General features: G+C 53.1%; 4 protein-coding genes across 4 annotated transcripts; 1 reads left to right on the top strand and 3 right to left on the bottom strand.

Annotated features, from left to right (window-relative positions):
* Nucleotides 1-637: 637 nt before the first annotated feature.
* BDW74DRAFT_183630 (alternative NADH-dehydrogenase) lies at nucleotides 638-2,563 on the bottom strand (the record flags this gene model as incomplete). The annotated part of the gene is made up of 4 exons (XM_073730565.1): nucleotides 638-711; nucleotides 782-1,753; nucleotides 1,808-2,146; nucleotides 2,221-2,563. 4 exons carry the CDS (start codon nucleotides 2,561-2,563, stop codon nucleotides 638-640), a joined length of 1,728 nt encoding a protein of 575 aa, XP_073578248.1.
* A 2,888-nt stretch (nucleotides 2,564-5,451) lies between these two features.
* BDW74DRAFT_109374 (uncharacterized protein) lies at nucleotides 5,452-6,050 on the top strand. Its single transcript, XM_073721740.1, has one exon. It carries the CDS (start codon nucleotides 5,553-5,555, stop codon nucleotides 5,898-5,900), a length of 348 nt encoding a protein of 115 aa, XP_073578249.1. The 5' UTR covers nucleotides 5,452-5,552; the 3' UTR covers nucleotides 5,901-6,050.
* A 799-nt stretch (nucleotides 6,051-6,849) lies between these two features.
* Nucleotides 6,850-8,294, bottom strand: BDW74DRAFT_163318 (mitochondrial 54S ribosomal protein uL15m). Its single transcript, XM_073726087.1, has 2 exons — nucleotides 7,790-8,294; nucleotides 6,850-7,718 (listed from the first exon to the last, which is right to left on the bottom strand). Exons 1-2 carry the CDS (start codon nucleotides 8,104-8,106, stop codon nucleotides 6,980-6,982), a joined length of 1,056 nt encoding a protein of 351 aa, XP_073578250.1. The 5' UTR covers nucleotides 8,107-8,294; the 3' UTR covers nucleotides 6,850-6,979.
* Nucleotides 8,295-8,743: 449 nt separating this feature from the next.
* On the bottom strand, nucleotides 8,744-11,195 carry BDW74DRAFT_109397 (putative mucin). Its single transcript, XM_073721741.1, has 3 exons — nucleotides 10,363-11,195; nucleotides 10,038-10,311; nucleotides 8,744-9,987 (listed from the first exon to the last, which is right to left on the bottom strand). Exons 1-3 carry the CDS (start codon nucleotides 10,831-10,833, stop codon nucleotides 8,861-8,863), a joined length of 1,872 nt encoding a protein of 623 aa, XP_073578251.1. The 5' UTR covers nucleotides 10,834-11,195; the 3' UTR covers nucleotides 8,744-8,860.
* Between the last annotated feature and the right edge of the window lie 3,440 nt (nucleotides 11,196-14,635).

A 14,635-nucleotide genomic window follows, 5' to 3' on the forward strand; every position in this document is an offset into this window, starting at 1 on the left:
GGAAGAAGGTAATCGCGATATAAAACGAGCCAAAAATAGTATAATACCAGATGATATTTGAACAGGAAAGGAAATACGTTACTGTTACCTATTAATTCGAGATCGAATGCATGCCACGAGCTCAAACCCGGGAGAGAAGAAAAGAAAAACCACTGACAGAAAAGAAGAGAAAAAAGAACAAAGAAACAAGTCTATGCGCAAACCGGCAACCCAGTCTATCAGAGTCCAATCGTACATGCGGAAGAAAGTTGAGATGGGCAAAAAGAAGCGACCGCGGGAAAGGAAACAGCGATCCGGTCAATCCCGATTAGTACAACTCAATTTTGATTTTGCTGTTCGTGGCCTATCGGCAGTCACGAAAGATAAGGAGGATCGGGATGTTCGATGACGAGGGTAGTGGTGGTCAGAAGACGGGGATATCGAGACAAACCGGGCGGATAGCTCGGTTCGGTGGAAAAAGGTCGTGGTGGCGGCGTAAAGTGGAAAATGAGAAAGTGAGGGAGAGTTAGGGATTAACGTTCGGAAGAAAATGTGATGTCGCGCTTGAAAGATCATAACGTAGGGGCGTCTCTATTGCTGTTGTACACGGTGCCTAGCATTCAAACTAGGGACTGCTGTTGTTGGCAGCAGGGATCATTTACTCGCGAGACACGTCACGGCCGAAGAGTCTGGCCTTGATCCAGTCAAGGGCAACGAGAACACGGTTGCGAGCTAGATGAGATGTCGTGTTAGCTAGGGGGGCCAATACGTTTGAGGTGACCGAAGCAAACGGGAAACTTACTGCTGAAGCACATGCTCAGATAAGCACTACGCCAGAAGAGGTAGGTCATAGTTCCACCGCTCGCAATGTTGCCGCTCAGCCAGCTGATGTCCGCAACGGCACGCTCCTTTCCAATGTAGGCCAGACTTCCCTGGTGGGAGTACTGGAAGGGGCCGATCTGCTTGGTTCTTCGCAGCTGGCGCTGGTGGTCGCGGATCTCGTCGAAGATCTGGTTGCGCTCCTCATCAGTCTTGGCGGCCGACTGGGCTTCAGAGAGTCTCTGGAGGTCCTTCTCGATGGCCTCGGTCTTGGCCATGGTGTTGAAGAGACGGGCAAGGAAGGCACCTTCCTGGCCGGCGACCTGGGCGGTGGGAGCGTAGTTGGTGATGGCGCAGTCTCCGACGGCCCAGACGTTCTCAGTGCCGTTCACAACGAGGTATTCGTTAACAGCAAGACCACGGCGGGAGTTCTTCTGGGCGGGGAGCTGGCTCATGAGGTCGCGAACGATGGGGCGGAGAGCGTTACCGGTGGCCCAAACAAGCAGACCGTAGGGGATGGTTTCAAGCTCCTTGGTTCCGTCGGGCTTAGAAACCTCAGCTTCAATGTACTTGTCGGTGACGTTCTTGACCATCGTCTTGGTGCGGATGGTGATGGATTCCTCCTTGAAGGTCGATTCGGTGTAGTCGATCAGCTGCTTGGAGAACATAGGAAGCACGTTGGGCAGAGCTTCGACGAGAGTGACGCGGAAGTTCTCCTGAATCTCAGGAACCCACTTCCTCAGGTCGTGCTCGAAGAAGTCCTGCAGCTCACCGGCGAATTCAACACCGGTCGGGCCACCACCAACGACAACCATGTGCAGAAGACGCTTGATCTCCTCCTCGGACTGGTCCTTGAACATGGCGGTCTCAACGCAGTCCATGATGCGCTTGCGGATCTTCTGGGCATCCCCAACCTCCTTCAAGAAGCAAGAATTCTCCTTGACACCCTTGATACCTGCGTTACGGTTAGTTTTGGGGCTTTCCGGCGGCAATGTAATCAGTTACGCACCGAAAGTAGCGTTTTCCGCGCCAACACCCATGACGAGCATGTCGAAGGGGACCTCGGTGTGGGAAATGTCACCCTTGATTTCCGAGTCGTCGCTAATATAAACAACGCGCTTCTCGTAGTCGACCTTGGTAGCTTCGGCTTCGTAAAACTTCACGTGGGCCTTCTTGTGACGGAGGATGCTTCGGATGGGCTCCATGATAGAGCGGTGCTCAACCTGGCCAGTTGTGCAAGAGGGAAGCAGGGGAGTGAAAAGGAAGTAGTTACGGGGAGAGATGACGATGACATTGTAGTTTTCGGTGTCGAGCTTTTTGAGGAGAGAAACGGAACCCCATCCAGTTCCTGATTGAGTCTGATTAGTCGAAGCTCTGGAAAGCTTCACGCGTGCGCGACAAGCAGACGCAGTGCAAACTTACCGAGAATCACCAGGGTCTTCTTGCTGGGGTCGGGCACGAATTGCTCAATGGGATGACGTTGGTCGTAGATGTTGTAAGCGAGGTCGCCAACCAAGGCAAGACCAGCCAACAGCGTCAGGCGGTAGGTCCATCGCATGAATCGAAATCGCTTCTTGGGCTTGGTGGGAACTGGGGGAAGGGAAGCATCGGAATAAGGGCGACGAGCGGCACGCAGAGCGACCTGCTGGGTCAGGGACTGCGATGCGCGCAGAGCCTGGACCGGCGACCGCGTCGTGAGCGACCTGCGCGACAGCGACGACAATTGCATGGCGTTAGCCCGGAGAGCCAGCGTACTTCCAACCATGGTGAGGCTGCAGTCGCGAAGGACAGGGAAGGGAGAGGGTGGGTGGGAGAGAGGAGAGGAGAGGAGATTGCAGAATGGAGCGAGTTAGCGGGCAGATAAAGTGATGATGATTCACAATTAAAGGATTAAAAATAAAAAAAAAAAAAAATCAAGGTTTTCCTGTCAGCATCTGATAGAGGGCCCGAGCTGTTTTGGGCTCTCCGGTGTGTGACTCTGGCACTCGGGAATTTCACCGCGGGTGGACACTCTGGACACCTCAGGATCCACTGGCGCTTTGTTAAGAAGGAATTGGAGAAGCCCCGTCCGTGAGGGGAAGCTCGACTGCCTGCTGGGGAGAATTTAAGCACGCGTCTGTCGTCTCTCGGGGCTATCTCCGTCCTCATTCCTAGCAGGCGCAGGCTGTCTGGAAGCAACAACCAGCGACTGAAAGGTCTTCCAGGCTGAGCCAAAGTACATTTTCAAAGGAAGGCAGAAAAAATCCTCATCTTTCATCATCTGGAATAATCAATATCATTCCCCTCACGAGGACCATGAGCGTGAGGAGAGCTTCTCCAATTGAGTGTTCCACATTCGGTATGCCGATGCTCTGCTGAGTCATCTCTTTTCTTTCCCTACGGTTGTTCCCGATGGCGCCGGGATCTCCCGCATCCACCTTCAGTCTTTCTCCAATCTTCCCAGCAGCCTGGCCCTGGGTTCGACCTGCAAATTCGTCACGAGAACACTCAATCGGGATCCGGGGAAGTCTGCGAGATCCACCGGCTCCTAGTCCTAGTCCCAGAGGCTAGGAGTGGTCCGTTTCTTTCCATTTCGCTGTCGTCTCGAGGCCCAATGCCTCGGCTCGAGCTCAGTTGACTACTCCATACTGCCTCATCTTCACGAGTGAAGCAGGCTACTCGGCTGCTGAATGAATGCTTCGTCCGCCGCTGACGACTATGGCTAGATTTACTAGGACATGTGCCTTCGAACTTGAGAATGGGAACGCTAGCTGGCTTGCGGTGTGAAAGCTACGTTTGTATGGAAGCCCAGGATGTTCATGATATACCTCACGGTCTCCGATCGCGGGAGGTTCATATAGAGGTCCTAAGGGCCTTTCCTGGATATCGATCCGGCAGTAGTCGTGAAGTGATCTTGGCTGCTTGAGGACTTTCAAACCACCGTCCATTTGCGAAGTATCCTGTACGACTGTAACCTAACCATCAATAGATACGAATCTCGACTACATTGCCTTGTTATAGGTCTTCTGTCTGGCAAAACTGACGAGTTCTCTTGGTGGATTGACTATTTTGGCAAACAATACTGAGCGGGAGAATCGTTTGGACCGAGCAGCTTTCTCTAGGCTCGTGAGTCCTGCAAGGTGGAGTACGGTCTCCCAAATCCCGCCTCGACGAATCTAGTTTGGAGATATTGACCCTACTTCTCGCGATGGCGGACAAGCGACTCCGGTGCGCTTCTTCCATGCTATTTATGATGTGCCCTGTGAGAAACACCTTCTCGGACGCGTGCAGCGGAGCATGCCGTAACCCATCGCTCAGAAGAGTTGGAATACTGCTAGGATTTTCAACATTCAGATGATCTCCTTTGCAGCATCATTCACAACTCTGGCCTCAGACGAACACCTTTCGTCGCTGCGCACTGTCTCCTTGTCAACGCCGCAATGGTTCCCATCAATCTACCGCACGCCGCTGCCGATGCTATGGGCACTGCGAGATTCGTTCAAGCGTGGGCAACAGCGCTGACGGGACAAGCGGATGAGGTCCCGGAGCTTCCCCTGTCGGAGGCGGATGTGATGGCATCGATAGTTACGATAATGTGCAAAGGCCTCAGTGATACAGACACTGTTTCTCACACAATTTAGTTGCCAGCACAATATGTGATGGAGCTATGTGCAACGCAGATGGTCCTCTCTTTGTAATTACACAAGAGGCCGAGGGTCGCGGTTCACCGAAACGTCACTGATCTTTACGAGCATCTCCTCGACATCCTCCACCGGCCCGTTGTATATGCAGAGATACGGTCTACATACGGTGATAAAATGCACGTGCGCAAAATTGTCCTTCATTGTCATAAAGTGATATTGCACGCCGAGTACGGGCAGGAAGACACGAAGTCGAGGGTGTTCCCTCAAGGCGTGACCATGATCCGATCCATGGCGAGAATTGGCATGGGAACTGCTGGCTTCAACGTATTTGCGGCATAGGACGTGGGGCCACATTCGAAGAGTCTTCGATCAATAGGTCGCTGAGAAATGCGGTGCCTCGTGATGGACTCGGAAATGGCTTTAATTGTATAGCTAACGACCTCGTTGTCAATTGCTCTGTGAGGAAAGAGGTCAAGTTCTCTTGAACTCGACTGATCTGGAGCTATTCAAGGCGAGAATCCTTGTGCAGGACACAGAACGACCGCCTCCCCCGGCCCCCAAGTATTTTCTCCCAGTTAAGATGACACTCGATCAAGCATGTTCCTTAGAGGCTGAAGTTATGTTTGGCCCCTCTCAGCTTTGGCTCTATCAGCATACTTACGCGTCATCTGCATTAATATTACCTGCATTACGTACCGTATGAGCAGTCACTCCAAAACTCACAACCTAATCACGAGTGACATCCTCGCCTACGAAGGAAACATTATACAGGACAAGCCAGGATCAATCGAATCCTTCCAAACTAGATCGCCCCGCTCGGATGATGATCCTTGTCTCTCATCCATTTTTGCAAGACTCCGAGATCACATTATTGTAATTCGGCCTGCAGCTATGCCAGCTACGGATACCGTATGTCTTGGACGATACTGACCCCGGCCGATACGAATGCTACCCATATCATATATGAGACAAATTGAAATTCGACCCTGTCAGTATGGACTCTCGTATCCTTGTAATCTACGTGCTCCGGACATCTCGGCCGCCGTCAATAACTGGCCTCGGTGGTCAGTATGTCTCCTGCTGCACCACGCTCTATCAACTACCTGATCACCCCCTCCAGGCGAAAAAGCAATGTCCAGGCCTGCATGGCTACACATGTCTTCGGCTGCGTATAGCGCAGCATATTCTCGGCATATTGACCTCGACTTTCCTTCATTTGCTTACTCCGGCCTCCTTGCAGGTGCTTCTGGCTCGTTCCTGTACATTGTACTCCGTACTCAAACTGCTGCGCGTGAGTTGACAAGCGATTACCATCCCAACCGAGTCCAATGCACGTTGCCTTTACCGGAAATCCGCCTGCTGCAGCCCATAACTGGACACCATTTACCAAACTCGTGTTCAAGATCGTCTCTGCATCTCGAACTCAGCCGGGCCATACAGATTATCCGCCTCGGTCTACCGCCATTTCGGAATACTTAGCAAACCCTATGCAACCCAAATGTCCCAGATCATGCTATGCTCTACTACCCACCCCAGACAAACCCGTTGCAAACGCAACCGCGCAACCCCGAAACTGAGCCCGATGCTGAGACTGGACTGGCCACGGCAGCCGTACGAGGCCATTCTTTCCATTCTCCAGTCCCCGCCGTCCCACCGCAGTCCGTCTGACCCTGGGCCTGGGGTAGCAACGACAAACGCCTGTCGGTATCTAACTTTCCAGTGCCTCGCCTTTCTGCTTCTGTCCTTCTGCATGCAAGTCACCCCGGGTCGGGTATCGACATGACTGTCTTGTCGTGTCTGCTCGGAATTGACTCATCGGGGAGGTCAATCAGGATCATGCGGGAAACAATCATTCCAAAGTCAGGCCTCAAACACCCAGGTCGTGGATGCGGAGTACGGACCCCATCCAGGCGTAGCATGCATGAGCTTAGCCTGACCCTGGCCTCACCCTACCCCGGTAACCCATAATAATGGCCCTTGACATGTTTGGGGGCTGTCGCAGACCGAACGAGAATGTACCGCTGCACTGCAGATGTATCTATCTCATCACAATCCGTACTCTGTACCTCAGCCCCGGGATTGAGGATAGGACGGGGCTGCGGGGTGGTTCCAATGTTTGGGTACATCAGCTGGTTGTTTGCTGAGTTTCCACTGGGATGCCCCTCATGACCGCCTCTAAAGATGGGAAGGTAAGTAGATCGTAAGCGGGCCGGATGTACGGTGTAGAATAGGTAGTCCGGATTGAGATTTGCAGAGTCCAATGGCTGAAGGTCCGTACTTGCCTGTCTGGTGACCTAGGTAAGATAGGTACGGCTAGCTGTACATAGCAGGAGTAGATAGCAGAGTGGCCGATGGAGTCAGCGTGCTCGCGAAAACGGGTAGTATATACGAGCTGATGTTCTATGAGGTACGAGGACAACTGAAGTGGGATAATAGACGAACAGAATAGATATCGAACCTAATATACATACACATAGTTACAATCAATCACTCGGTATACATCATATCCATAACCGACTCCACTCCTACCCAGTCCCAAATCCACGACCAGACAGCCTCTACCAAAGCCTGTTCTCGGGCAAAACCTTCTCCTTCTTCGGGCCCGAAGCCGTCTTCCTCTCCACCGGCGAGCGGAAGAACAAACTGGGTCCCTCGAGCGGCTTAAGCAGATGACTCAGGTACCCCCGATGCGCAGGGTCACGGTAGTACTCGATATCCTTACGGTTCGTCGGGTCCGGCAGCCGGTACTTGTACCCCTTAGCGGCCATGATCTTCGCCTCCTCGGTGAACGGGTTCCCGGACGCAGCGCTGCCCGTAGGAAACTCCAAGCCCGCAGCCGCATGGAGCGCCGGGTTCCCGCTCTCGGCGGACCAGTTCGCCGACACGAAGGGGTGCGTCTCGCGCTTCATGATGCGCGCGATGGACGCCTTGGTGTAGAAGCGGGTTGTGACGGTGCCGCCGGTCGCTTCGACGGCGGCGATGGCGGCCGCTGAAGCGCGCGAGACAACGAGGTGGATGGGTTGCTTGAGGACGGAGGCGGCTTCGGCGGCTTCTTCCGCGGAGGCGGACTCGGACTGTGTCGTGGCTTCGGAGGTTGTGGAGGAGGGAGTTGTGATGTCGGAGGTGGTGGGGGCGTTGATGCCGCGGGCGAGCAGCTTCACGCCGTCTTTGGGGTTGTGGATGCAGCGCGATTTAGCGAGTTCGCGGACGGTGATGGGTTTCGTGGGGTCGATGCGGCCTTGGTCGATCCATTCTTGGATGCGGTCGAGGTTTGCCGGGGCGAGGTCTAGGGCGAAACTGTGCATATAAATTAGTCGCACAATTCAAGAAAGATTGAGAGAAAAGAAAAGTAGGATGGAGCGGCGTACATGTTCTTGAACCCCCTCTCGCCGTGCACGACGATCTCAGGCGTCTGACCACCATTGAATCCCGCCGGGACCTTTCCGTGCTGTCCCTGACCCTTGTGACCCCTTCCAGAGGTCTTACCCTTGCCCGAGGCAGGACCGCGACCTCGTCGGATGCGCTTGTGGTAGGCCCCCGGGTTATCGGAGAGCGAGGCTAAGATGTGTGCATTGCGGGTTTGGGATTGGATGGAGAGTAGCAATTGCGACGGCTGTTGGGCTGTTGAGGGTCGAGGAAGAACACTGCGGAGGTGTAGAGGGAGGATCTGGAGCCTGGGAGGCATGATTGCGGTGCTAGTTGTGTGGTGATGCCCGGCTGTTGTCTGGCGTGCTGGGTTGAGGCCGACAGGATCTTTTTGGGTATTTGCGGCCTCAGGTTCTGCGGAGAAATATCGGGCCGAAGTATTTGTATGGGTAAAGGACTGCAGGTTAAGCAAGGCAGTTTAGCTTTTATAATCAATACAATCCAGACTATTGAATTTGAATCAAAGTGCTCAACTAGGGATCATATATGGCGCTTCAGAGATTAACTCGATGCATCTTGGCCTTTCTTACCTGAGCGCCAGCAAGGCCCTATCTCACCGCTCCCGGCGTATTGCCGCAGAATGTCGAGCATCTATAGGCGGTAAATCAGGTCTACTACGAAGTTCTACTTATAGAGGATGAAATGATGTGCACGATTGAGAGCTGGACGCTCATGATTCTTGTTATCTATATGATACACTCGACTGAATTCTTGGGATATCCGCGCATCATGCAATGCAGATATCGTAGTGCAAACACCGCAATGAACAACGCCTTGTAATGCTATAACAAAGACAGATCACCTCCATATCCCCGGGTAACATGCATGCAGTGCTTCTTATAGGGCCTTCTAGAATTCCAAAACGCCATAACAAATGCGAGGTCGTAACAAGAAAAAAAAAAAATGTGTATCTGTACATGGTAGAAAGTCAATGGTGATGGAATACAAAGGGGAAGGAGAAGTCGGTAAAGATGTGGTGGTGTCATGAATCGTGAGGCGTAAACTGAGAGGATTCAGGATGCATATTGGGGTGGTGTGTGATTGAAACTGGGAGGAATGTAGGGCCCCTGTGACCACGTTTCATGATGAAGGTAGGGCAGCAAGCCGGTTCGGCGTTCTGTCGACTTGCCCAGCGGCTGGTAGTGCATATGGTGGAAAGGAACGGCACGCTGTTGCTCAAGGGAAGCCGATGGTGGAGGAATCAGCAGAGTGTTGACGCTTCGAACCGGGCGGTATGGGGAGTTCCTGTTCGCCAGAAAGTAGGAGGGTGAAAGGTGGGTCGGAGTATGGACGCCGTATGCAGACACAGCCGGGGAGATGGTGGCCGAAGTTACAGGATACGGGCTGCTGTTGTGCCTTGACGGATCAGGCAGTGGCAGTGAGGGGGTCAGCACGCCGTTGACCAAAGGCTGGGGCGCAGCCGACGCCGGCACCTGTGGAGCCCAGTTGGTGGGATTGTAGACAAGAGGCATGGTCGGGCGAGCAGGCACAGCGGAGAGCTGAGGAATCGATGTCGGAACATTCGGAACAAACGCGTGGCTGGACGGCAGCCGTGGGGCAGGGCCAGGAATTGTTTGCTGAGGTGGTGCGGACGTAGGGGCCATCATTGGAGGCAAAGCCGGAACGCCAATCTGACTCGCTGGGGGTAGGGTTGAAGATGGAAGCGGCATAGCATGGGAGAGGGAGGCTCTCTTTGGCGGATGCTGTTCCTCGAAAGGTTCCTCGTAACGCCGCTTTCGAGAAGTAGCAGTGGGCATCTGGCTAGCAGCTTGGCCAACGGCATCATATGATGGTCCATTGATCGGAGCCCAGGATTGCGGGTGTAGGGGCTCACCCGTGGGCGAGGGTAGCCTGGAGGATGAAGTTGGTGACACCTGACTCCGTTTCGATACAGAAGTTGGTGAGAGAAGTCGGACTGGAGGTGTTGGGAGGTCGTGATGGTCTGAAGCGAGAGGAGCGTTGTTGAAAAATTCCGCGAAGAGTGACAACTTGACATGCCACTGCGCCCATTCCTTCTCGGACGCATAGAGATTGTACCGCAGATTGCTTAGAAATTCAACCTCCATAACATGGATTTCTTGCACTGTGATTCTCGACACATCTGCCCAAGTTTTGTTCGTATAAGTGTTGTCATCAAGGACTATAGCCCGTTAGCTTAAGAAACGAAAGCTAGATACTTGGGAAACCCACATTTGTTGCCTAGCATGAGCGCAACCGTCATCAGCCGATACTCGCTGCCTTTCTTTCCACGAACAGCCGGGTTGGACTTTTTCAAGCGGTAAATGAAAAGCAGTGCCAGCAAAATGACGTTCTGGCTCACTTGAGTCGTCGTGAGGATGGTTGACACCCATTTTTGGAATCCAACTGTGGGAATCGCTTCGGGAGAAAGGGAGAGGCCGTGACTTGACTGTTCCTCAATTGCTCTCAACTTTGGCGTGCTTTCGAACCAGAACAAGCATGTCATCTACCACTAGGTTAGCTCATAAACTCCGTCAAAATACGCCAGCTTCCTTACCTGAGCTGCAAAGTCCGGGAGGTTCCCTTTTCCGCCATTGATGGAGAGAGGGACCTGTAGATATGAAGGCCTGGTATCTTTCTCCTTCGCCTGATCATTCGTTGGCGGAGGTGCTTGTTTGGTCGGCGGTTGGGATTGCGGTTGAGGCTGCTGGGTCATGCGAGTGAAGATGTTGGTGCTCATCCGCGGGTGATAGACAGGGCCTTTGCTGTAGATCGAGACAGCATACGGATCCGGTTTGCCTCCATAATGGTGGACGTTGGTGTAGGCGACGCCATTCATCTCGCTTGGCGGGGTGGGTAGACCGTCCCGGAATGGAGCGGTCGTAGAGGAATCCGACAAGTCCGAGAGGTTCTGAAGCTGCTGCTTGTTGAGCAAGGCTGGACCGTCCGGTCGAGAGTCGTAGGAAAGCGTCGGGGTGATCGGAGGAGCAGAGAGGTACGAATGTATTGACTGCGCCGGGACAGACATATGGCAGAATAGCAAGGTCCGCGAGAACCTTGAACGAGGACGGAAAGAGGAAGGAGGGAGTCTGCGGAAGCTTGACAGTCATGGAAGTCTCATTGGCAAGCGATTGTTGTTGAACGGAACTGTGTTATCATCGACGGTCGACTAGTATAGTAGGTGGTAACCAGGCCAGGCGGATCCGGTAACAACAACATTCAGCATCGGCTGTCAAAGGAATGAAGGCACGTTGAAGGGGTGAGTAGTACGGTCCGCCGGTCCAGGGCAGAGGCGATCGGTGGCATAGCAGGTGGTGAGGATTTTCAGGCAGTCATGTCATACATATAGAAAGCGACAGACAAGTAGAATATAGGGAAGGCGAGTTTCGGATGGAGTTATGGATCGCGACTATCCAAAGTTGTAAGTAGACTAGCCAGTGGTGAGCTAAACCAAAAGGGCAAGTGAGAGGGAAAATTAAAAATTAATTAAATAATGGGAACAGCAAATGGGAGGCGGCATTTAAAAAAGAAACGGTTTAGTTATAGAAAACAAGATCCATAGACCTGGAGCCCAGGACCGAATTTAAAATCTAAATGGAGAAAAAGGAATAAATTTGTGGAAAAGGAATAATAATGGGCGGACTAAAAAAGAAACGGAAATTAAGCAGTAGTAGTGCGGAAAGAGACACCAGGTGTATACGATAAAAGGATCATAGATGAAGTCAAGACATCACCTTTGAGCAGCAGCAAATAATGGCACTCCATCGTGAAAAGCTCCGCCCTTTTGGCCGGGCGAACGAACGAGGTTTAGCCCCGTCCGGAAGAGTCCAAGACGGACAGAGTTTGAGCCGGACGCAGGTCCAAAGAGCTGATCCTCCCTTTGTCTTGGAAACAGGTAGGTGTAATTGTGAAATACCGGATTGATGTCAGAGCGGCGGGGATGGAGGGAATGATGGGATGGTCAGTCATGGATGGATGGGGATGGAGATGGGGGGGTGAAGAGAAGGAAGGGAACAAGTGGATGCATGCGACAGAGAAGCAGACAGGCCAATGAGAGGCAGCACAAGCGGTCTCAGAAAGAGGCGCCTCCAAAGAACCAAAGAACGGGGGGGCGTTGTTAGTGAGTCAGGGAGGATGGACTTGGGAGGGATGGAAGGGACGGAAGAAGACGAAGACAGAACAGCACAGAACACTCATAGACAGACGATGAATAGTCCGGCCAACTGACTCTGTCAGCCCCATCGACGATCCAATGGCAGCGCAGCCTGAGCGTCACATTGCAACGACCATCGTGTGGTGCACTACTGCTGGTGTGCTCCCTGGTCTGGTCTGGTTGTGCCGGTGCCGCCTGAAATTCCTTCCTCATCGGTTGCCCAGGAAGGGGGCGACACCAGCCCAGGGGGGGCCGGGGCATTGCTCAGCACGACTGACCTGCTGTTGCGATGTTGATCACCGAGTCCGCGGAGGACTAAGCCAGAACAGAGCAGAGGAATCCTGGCAACCCAGCATACTTTGGTCGTCCGCGTCAACAGCCTTGTACTATCGTATCATACGAATCTTATCCTGTCCGTCTGTCTGGGGCGATTAATTACGAGGCCCAGATACAACAAGTTTACCACCAGCACAGCAGTGGCCATCTTCCCTCTTGGCGGGGATTCGAGCTGGAGGCGAGGCAGGCCCCCGTTTTAGTGGTACAGCCAGCAAGGTGGGACGCTCTACGACATGGAGAGGTGGGTAAAGTATGTCACGGCGTGACCAGAATTCCAGGAGGAAGAAGAGGCTGGGCGGCAGACACAAATCAACTATCTGGACGCCGGCAGAAAATTCGGCGGTTGGACACTACTGGACAGTGAGGGGGAAGGGAAGGGCTCAGCGTTCAGGAGGAATCGATGGCATCTGCAGGTGGAGATGAGGAGTCCGAGTCGGGGACTCACAGACGAAGTACCTATCCACTGCGAGTGAGACGGTGACCAGGTCATAATTAATTGATGCACGCAAGGCATCTGGATTCTGGTCACAGCAACGGGGCATGGGATGGGGAGGTGCAATGCAATCAGATTCAGAGCTCTGCCACAAGTTTCGCATGCGTAAGCAAACTGGCCGCCAGCTCGCCAATCGAATTGCTACATCCAGCGCTCTGTGACTGCGTTGGGTTGGAGCCACCATAAGCGCCCTGGAATTCCGGGCAAAAGAGCGAACAAGCAGCGAGTAGCGACACAAGAGAGACACCGTTAGTGTGTGTATGATGAATTCTGATTATGAGCAGGTATTATGTTTTATTGAACCGGGCTGAGCCCACCCAGCCCAACCAGACTCACCACATCTGCAGTACACTTTTGAGCCCGGCCGCGATGTTCCGTGTATCGCGCAAGCCCACAAATTACCTCTTGCTGAATCCTTTCCTGACTACCCGCCAGCCCGAAGTAGGCCAGCAGCCAGCTCCAACTGGCCCAATCCCGTTCTTTGTCGCAGGGCTAATCAAAGGTCAAACTTCAGTGGGATAACCGCCGAGGTAACTATCGTCTGTTTGTCACAGAGAGCCACCCAGCTGACGATCCGTGAAGTGCAGCTGCTAATTCCGGTTTCTACGTCCGACAGCATATCAGGTCGAGTGTGCTCGTGGACGCCGTATTATTATTCGATGGATACGTACCATTGTAACTGCTTTCGGTTTAGTCGCAGTGCTGCCTTTCCTCCACTGCGCTCGTCTCGCCCATAGTTCGGGGCCATCCTTCTTGTTCAGGTATACCGTATCTACACTACTACTACTCTGCAGCCTCAACTTCTTGGGTCGATAGAGCCCAGACAACCTGCATTCTCCATCCCGTCTTCCTCAAAGGCTGAATGCGAGAAAGAAGGATGCCTAGAGCATGGCGTCTGATGGATACAGCCCCTAACAGGCGGTACGTGTATCGTCATGCTGATGAGTCGACAAAGTATGCCAAATAATTGTCGGCTTTGATGCTGATGAACATTATATGCTTTAACCGTCTCGATAATGCTATCCCGGGAAAGTAAAGAGGCGCAATGAGCCAGTAAATTGCGCCTAACTGTCTTTGGTCCATTCCGGGCTGCGTCACGTTCCTGCAATAATGGTGACAAAGGGTCAACTTCGGGAAAGAAACACAGGCCTGCCTCATCGCGATGCGCATTATCCAAGCCGGCGACCTTGCCTTGAGACGCGGGAGTGCTCCGTACGCCCTACTCACAGCCGACGGGGCTCAGCAGGGGTGCCCTGCATCAAGACCTCAGCTGCGAGCGAGCAGCATGCTCAAAGTTCAGGAGTTGGGAATGAGATATCCAGGCTGATTGATAGTGCAGACGATAGCTTTTGGATGGCTCAATGAAAGTCAACAATGGAGACGATCGAGACGACAGCTCTAATGCGACCTCTCATTCGCCCGGCTGCCAGCGGCTAGTGACCCCCGCCCTCTGGAATCCTTTCGATCATTCATGAGGGTGCAACTTGCAAGGGAAGGGAAAAATTCCGCAAGCCTGGGTTCCAAACCCCATCCCAGTCGACGGTCGTGGACGACGGCTGTCTTTCGGTTTCTTTTTCCTGCCGAGGGAGCATATTTTCGGGCCAACCCCTGCAATAGCACTAATCTACGGCGTACGGTGGTAAACACCTTTGTCGGTGCAGTGCATCGAAACCTTGCCTTCCCATGTTTGAGAGATGGGTACCCCGTACCTGAGAGATGACCGGTATGAACAATGCATCTGACTCTCATCCCTGAAGCATAGTAAAGAGTAGGCAAACTCGCTTGCACTATTCACCCCTGCTCCTTACTATTCCGGACTAGTGTCGGCCATAATTAGCAGGCCTTTGT

This window comes from Aspergillus multicolor (assembly GCF_047715735.1).
Source record: "Aspergillus multicolor strain CBS 133.54 unplaced genomic scaffold BDW74scaffold_48, whole genome shotgun sequence".
NCBI lineage: Eukaryota > Fungi > Ascomycota > Eurotiomycetes > Eurotiales > Aspergillaceae > Aspergillus > Aspergillus multicolor.

What these genes read in the sequence shown, in the direction of transcription:
- BDW74DRAFT_109397 (XM_073721741.1), bottom strand. Translation starts at nt 10,833, where the DNA reads ATGTCTGTCCCGGCGCAGTCAATACATTCGTACCTCTCTGCTCCTCCG. An exon ending in TCCCGGACTTTGCAGCTCAG is followed by an intron (nt 10,312 to 10,362) that starts GTAAGGAAGCTG and finishes ACCTAGTGGTAG; the next exon opens with ATGACATGCTTGTTCTGGTT. An exon ending in GCTCATGCTAGGCAACAAAT is followed by an intron (nt 9,988 to 10,037) that starts GTGGGTTTCCCA and finishes AACGGGCTATAG; the next exon opens with TCCTTGATGACAACACTTAT.
- BDW74DRAFT_109374 (XM_073721740.1), top strand. Translation starts at nt 5,553, where the DNA reads ATGTCCAGGCCTGCATGGCTACACATGTCTTCGGCTGCGTATAGCGCA.
- BDW74DRAFT_163318 (XM_073726087.1), bottom strand. Translation starts at nt 8,106, where the DNA reads ATGCCTCCCAGGCTCCAGATCCTCCCTCTACACCTCCGCAGTGTTCTT. An exon ending in GAGAGGGGGTTCAAGAACAT is followed by an intron (nt 7,719 to 7,789) that starts GTACGCCGCTCC and finishes TTATATGCACAG; the next exon opens with TTTCGCCCTAGACCTCGCCC.